Source organism: Protopterus annectens, chromosome 11.part0, assembly GCF_019279795.1.
Source record: "Protopterus annectens isolate FY-2018-M chromosome 11.part0, PAN1.0, whole genome shotgun sequence".
NCBI classification, from domain to species: Eukaryota; Metazoa; Chordata; order Ceratodontiformes; family Protopteridae; genus Protopterus; species Protopterus annectens.
In genome coordinates, this window is record NC_056745.1 from 535,449,151 (window position 1) to 535,455,993 (window position 6,843).

The 6,843-nt window shown below is 37.1% G+C and overlaps 1 protein-coding gene across 2 annotated transcripts in view; it reads right to left on the minus strand.

The window, feature by feature from the left end:
• Positions 1-343: 343 nt before the first annotated feature.
• The window catches only part of PARVG (parvin gamma), a 3,368,585-nt gene continuing 3,362,085 nt past the window's right edge, over positions 344-6,843 (minus strand). For both annotated transcript variants that reach the window (XM_044088047.1, XM_044088046.1), the window contains one exon: positions 344-1,021. In XM_044088047.1, the coding sequence (XP_043943982.1) occupies positions 933-1,021 (89 nt within the window). In that variant the 3' untranslated portion in view covers positions 344-932. The remainder of the gene's footprint in view (positions 1,022-6,843) is intronic.

Sequence of the window (6,843 nt, forward strand, 5' to 3'; positions counted from 1 at the left end):
ATTTGTTTGTTTAAAAAAAGCAAAATCTTCTCTTTGTAGACTGACCTCTTTTGTATTCTTCTACATTGTTTCATATGAGCAGAAATGTCACAGAGATCGAAGAACTGTAAATATTTAAAATTGGCCAGATAGAACAATACTTAATGTGTACCAAAACATTTGTTTTGATTCAGGGATGAGACTCATCGGATGTGCTTTTAATGACAGTGCAGAAACAAGACGGTGCTGGAGACCTAGTCATATCAAACATTAAAACACTGAAGCTGCACTTTTAAGGAAAATGTTTCCTAGCAGTATAATCAATACTGAGCAAACTGCATTGAGAAAAAAGAAAACGACAGAATTTAAATTTGATGACTCTGCATTTTTATTACAAACTTACAAAGAATACAAAGTAGTTTGAGTTGAACTGCAGCTGAACTTAAGATAAAATCAAATGAATGCATTGGATGTGTGATCTTAAGCTAAGCAACTGATCTATTCAGCATTCTGACAGCTCACGCTATTTCCATGTCATTAAATTTTATAAAGGTTGTATTATACTTCATACATTCAAAAAGAAAATTTTCTAAAGAGCAAAGAGATAGTTTCCTGTGGGTGCATTATTGGGCTCACATTGTTCTCTGCTGTTTATGTTAAATGCATTCCCTATATTACTGCAATAAAACATTTAGACTGCACTCTGCTTCATACAGAGAGAAAGCAAACAGATATATATCATGTCATATAACAACATTATTTATTATTAGCAAAAACACAAAGTTTAAGGATATTTTTTAAACATTTAACTTACAGGAATCACTAAAACATCTATGGCAATTACAATACAATGAAATTGCATAAAAGCAGGATATTTTCAACAAAAAATGTTTTTAATGTAAATTTGCTGAGATAAATTTTTCAGTATGTTGTCTATATTCTTTTCAAAGTCTTCAGCCTTCTACTGTTTGGTTAACTTTGTGTCTTGTAAACAAGCTGTATAAAACTCTCAGGGTAGTCTTTATATCCTTGTTCACAATATCTGTTGAGACACAACCACCAAGTCAGTTATGCTATTTAATTCAAATTATAAATACTTCTGTGTGCTATACTTAGAAATGAAGTGACATGCACAATATATAGATATAGATAATAGATATAAATATGCACACATATATAGCTTGCATTTCACATTGAGATGTCATTAATCATATATAAGAGTTTTAGCCATAAGTCAAAATAACTAAATGGTGTATAACAAAAAGGAGTAGGTAGGGAGTGCAAGGTTCAGAAGGAGAAGCTAAAATATATGCAAAAAAAGAAGATGAAGATGTAGGGGTGATTTGAGCAATAGCTTGGCATTGTTTTTCTACAAGAAAGATGGGAAGCTGTAAGCAGTGATGCAGAATGAGAGGTTAGATGTTGCTGGTATAACAGAAACATGGGTCAGTGATAAGGGGGTGGAACATGAAGATGCAAAGGAACAGACTGTTAAAGAATGAAAGAAAAAAGGGAGAAATGGGGATGGAAAAGCAATCTACATAAAAGAGAGGATCAAATGTAAGACCAGAGAGGAGGAACAACAGAAACAAGGAATGGGGAAAGAGTGCAACCAAGGTTAGAAGCAAATTACCTGTCCTGGTAGATAATGTAGAGGAAGGTGAGAGTTGGTAGATTAATAAAATGTGTTGTTCACCAGATACAGTAACAGAGAATGATGGATTACTAGAAGAGAGAAAATAAATAAATGGGAGAAATGGAAGAGAGAAATTGTCATGAAGAATCTGAATCTTTCAGAAGACATAGAGATTTTGAGCTCCAATGTACAGATGGAGTAGAATTTTGCTGAGATCTTGGCCTATGATGGGTTCATCCAGCTGATGCAGAACTGTACTAGAAAGGATATAATTATTGATACAATCAAAACCAATGCAAAGGTTGTCATGTATATTCAGATTACATCACCATTAGCAAACAACAATCATACCACTGTACAGTTTAGAGTAGACAGGAAGGGCAAACAAAAACTAAACAAGCATGATAGTGTGGGATTTAAGAAGAGTAGATTATGCTATGCAGGGGAGTTGATGAAGAATGCGGTGAGAGACTGAGCAAATCAAGATAGTAAATCAGCTTTGTCAAAGGGTCAGGAATGGAGTACTCAGAGCTATAGGCAATGGTGTGATGAAGAAAGAACAAAAGTCAGAAGGCATGGAGTACTCAGAGCTATAGGCAATGGTGTGATGAAGAAAGAACAAAAGTCAGAAGGCAGCCAATGTGGCTATGAGGAGTGTGACACTAGAAATTAAAGCAAAGAATATGGTCTACAAGAGGTAGAAATGAAAAAAAAAATGAAGAGGTGTTAAGAGGAACAGTGCAAGATGATTTGGAAAAGTATATAAAATGGCAAGGGAAACAGATACTAAAGATGTAAAGGAATAGCAGAAGGAATCCAAAACAGAAACAGGGTCTGTTTAAGAAGGAAGAGAGGGACTGAAATGGTTAAGCTGAATAATGATGGAATAGAGATCACTGAAGACTGCTAGAAAAGAGAAGTAATGAATGAACACTTTGCAGTCTTTACAAAGGAAAGTAAGTGGAAGGTACCATACTGGATAGGAGAAAGATTAGAATGAGAGAACAGTGGACAGACACCAAGCTAGCAGGAAGGACATAAAAAACTGAATGTTGTTAAGGAGGTTAAGGGACAGGGACTAGATGGATATATTCCCAGATGACTCAAAAGTTGTCCATTGTGTCAGCAGATCCATGGTGGAGATCTTCAACAGCTGAATGGCTAGCGCAGGACTGCCAAAGGGCAGCAAAACAGTAATTTTGGTGTCCTTATAGAATGAAGAAGCAGAAAAAATACAGAGAATTAGAGTTATTATCTCATAGAAAGTTATGGAGAGAATCTTTATAGTCAAAGCTGGCAACATTTTAGAGGACAACAATTCTAGAATAGCAGCTAACATGGGTTCAGGTACAGTGGGAACTTTCAGTCAAAATAGATGTAGTTTTATAGCTGGGTTACAGGTGAATTTGATAAGGAAATAGCAGTAGAAGTAATTCACCTGTACTTCACAAGGCCATAGACTCAGTCTCACACAACAAGCTGATATGAAAACTAGAGGGGTTAAGGTAGGTCTTAGGACTGTGACTGGGTATTTGTGAATGGTAGGGCACATATGGTTGTAGTTAGAGGGGGAATGTCAGGCATTAGAGCAGTGAATGGTGGAACAGAAGTGGGGTGCACCTTGAGTCCTGTACACCTTGGTGGTGTTGTCTCAGACTTATCTGTAGGAACAGAGTAAAGGAATGACCTATTTGCTGATGATTCAATGATAGACTTGCCCTGGTTAATTGTAAATAATGTATGTTATAACTGTATATACTATTTACATTTTCATTAACATTGATAATGGTATTTACAGATGTGTATTTTCATTATGCTCTTTTTCCACCTCACTTAAGGTAATTCTTTCTTTTTTGTATTCCTGGATTGAGACTGCAATCAGTCACTTCTGATCAGTGCTCTACCCCAGTAGGTGCATTTTAACAAAACATAATTAAAATAAATAAACAGGTGGAGCGGTGGAAGAAGAAGAGAAGAAGCTAATGGAAAAGTTGTAAAGACTGTACAAGTGGCAGTTGAGGGCCTTTGCAAACAAATGCAAAGTACTGCAATTAAGCAACAGCAACCCTACTGTGATGTATCAGTTGTGAGGATAGGGAATGATGACAATGGAGCACAGAAAGGCTCTTGGAGTGTTGATCACTAGTAACCTACTATTTGCAGATCTGTAGCTAAGCAACATTCAAAATCTCATAATTTGAAGGTCAGAGGGTTGCTTTGATTGCTATCTTGAATTCCATTACTGGCTATATGCTAGGTCACACAAAGAGTGCCATGTAAGAGTTGTAGAAGAGGGAGAATGTAAGTTTTATTTTTTTTCACACTTTCTACCTTTTCTTCAAGTTTCTTCAACCCTAGAGCTTGGAAGTCCTCTGTAAAAATGTTTTTGGGTGCTGTGTGTGTTTTACAACCTTTGGAGTATCACTGATTTGAGTTGCAACTTCCCAAGGATTTAGACATTTGTATTTATATACCAGGTGAGGTGAGCTGGTGTAAGAACCTTTGCAGCCACTACATGTGCCCCAAGGCAATACAGTACAAACCATTTAAACAAGAATATAAAACAAAATCAAGATGAATAGTTAAGCATATGGATATATAGTGTTTAGCAAACTAAATGGACAAAATGGCAGTCATAGCTAGAATAGCGACAGTGGCAGTATCAGTTGAAAGTCCAAATATGTATAACATGTACTAGCTCAGTTTCATTTGGTGGAGTAAATTCATAGAATTAACAGACTGAATCATGTGGCACAGAGAGGGAGGGACATGGTAGAAACAAACAGAATGCTGGGTTATATCCTCAGGGAGAAAATTTTCAAAAACAAAAAAGATGCTTGCATTCTCAAGGTCTTGTAAGACCACATGTTGAATACTGTGTGCAGCTCTAGAGGAGACATAAGGAAAATTACATCAGACTGTTGGAAATAATTCAGAAGCCATAGCATAGCTAGGGAGGGGTGAGTGGGGCAACTATAAAGTGTTGGGGGAGTGATCAACTGATCCCAATCCCTGTTTAATGCAATACTAACTTTTAAAATCCAGTATTGCATTTGCAGTCAAACCTGAGTACTGTAGCACTCCGCATGTGGTTAAAACTGTAACAAATGTTTGTTACATTTTTTAATGAAAACCTGAGCACCTGAGCACTGTAGCACCCCATAGAGGCCAGGTATAAACTGTAGCAATTGATTTTTTTTAACTAAAACCTGAGCACTGTAGCACCTCATTTAGACAGGGTGTAAACTGCAGCAACTGCTTGCTTACATTTTAGCAAACAGTTTGCTGCAGTTTACAAGAAGACTTTTTCCTTAATGAAATAAATTGAAGGGGGGTTGGGGGTAGGGTACAGAAACAGGACCTGAATGGCTGGGGCAGGAGAGAGGGGGTCATGTCCTGCATCTGGCCACCAGTTGCAGTGTCAGTTGAAGGAACATAATTTTTTGTATTTATTTCTTTCTTTATTTATTTTGTTTAATAGAAGAGCTGGGAGTGTTAATCAAACTGTTCGATTGGCTTATTACAGTGAAGTGCTCTTTTTATTTTCTTTTTTTTTCTTTTTTGCTCTTCACTTGAAGAGCTGGGGGCTGCTGGTTCATAGCACTGCCTCTTGGCACTGGTTGAACCAGTTATGCTTCTGTTCAGAAGAAAGCTACTAGATGGATAATTGTGAAAATGGAGAAGGAATATAACCAGAGGTGCTAGATCTCCTCTCACTTGAGACCAGAAGAGTCATTCTGGACAAAAAGAAAAAGGTGGAGCAGGGGGCACAGGCAGCACATTGTAAGGATTAACTATCCCTGGATCTCTAAATGTATGTTTTTCCCCCACAGGAAGGAATACAGGAATGGATGGTAAACAGAGAAGCCACAAAAGACTTTCAAGATGGCAAGGAACAGGTGGGAAATGGTAAGGGAGAAAGTGGGAATGAGTTAGAGGTAGATTTTAAGTTACATAGAAGGACAGACTTGTTAGATTTATTATCTCTTTCAACCATTTATATGAATAACACAGGTATATTAAGTCATTAAATCATATTATACTTATCATCTGGGTAAATTCTTTAACATATAACTTCTCTTCTCTTGTACATACATACATACAAATATTTCATGCACGGGCATTAATGCCCTTCTAGCGTGCCAATATACCAAAACATTTGTTCCCATAATAAGTATCCAGCTGTTTTTAAAAATATCTGAACTAGTACTTGCTTTAATGTAATTTGGTAGCTTGTTCCATGCATCAGCTACTCTTTCAGAGAACCAATTAGTACACTTCTCATTCCTTTACAATCACCTACATAGGTTGTCTGATGATTCTCTAGCACTTTTTGTTAACCCAAAACATTCCCAGAGGTAGTTGTCACTAAATACCCTATATACCTGAATACGATCTCCTCTTAGATATCTGAAGGCAACACTGTAGAAGTGCAGATATTTTAGTTTTTCATAATCTTAAATTTTCAGATCCATGGATACCCTTGGTATCTTTCTCTTTCCAGTTTACTCATGCTTGTTTTCTTATAGGGTTTCCATATTGTTATTCCATACACAAGTTTGGGTCTAATGTAACTAACAAACAATGACTTCATTATTTTTGATTTCCTAGACTTTATAAATCTTTTTATATAACATGTAGTTTTATAACTGTCATTAACCAATTGATTGATATGATTAGAAAAACTCATAGCTGAATCTACCTATATACCCAGGTGCTTAAATAAGTCTACAGTTTCAATCACTGTGTGCTGTATTACATATTCACCTTTCAGTTTTTGCCTACCAAATCTCATATGCTTAGTTTTTGATGTATTTATCATCATATTATTCTCCTGTGCCCAAATGGTCAACCTAGTCAAGTTATTTTGCATACATGCCTTATCTGTAACACATGTAATCAGTTTACCCAATTTCAGGTCATCTGCGTATAGACTGTAGAACGCCTCAGATGAAAAAGTTAGTCTGAAAGATAAACCCCGGGATTCATGAACCTTGCGCCAGGCGCACGCATAGCGTAGGCGTTACAACACCAAATATGGCCGCCGAGCGATTCAGGTATGATCCAATCCCACTTGCACTACCGGCGTGCGCCGGATCTGCGCCGCCTCTGGCATAGGTATGCTAAACACCCCATGTGCGGTGTTGCACCATGCAAATGAAGGCATGTAGCGATCCACGAAGTGGCGCAGGCGTATATAAGGCCGGCAATGTAAACCAAAAACGGTT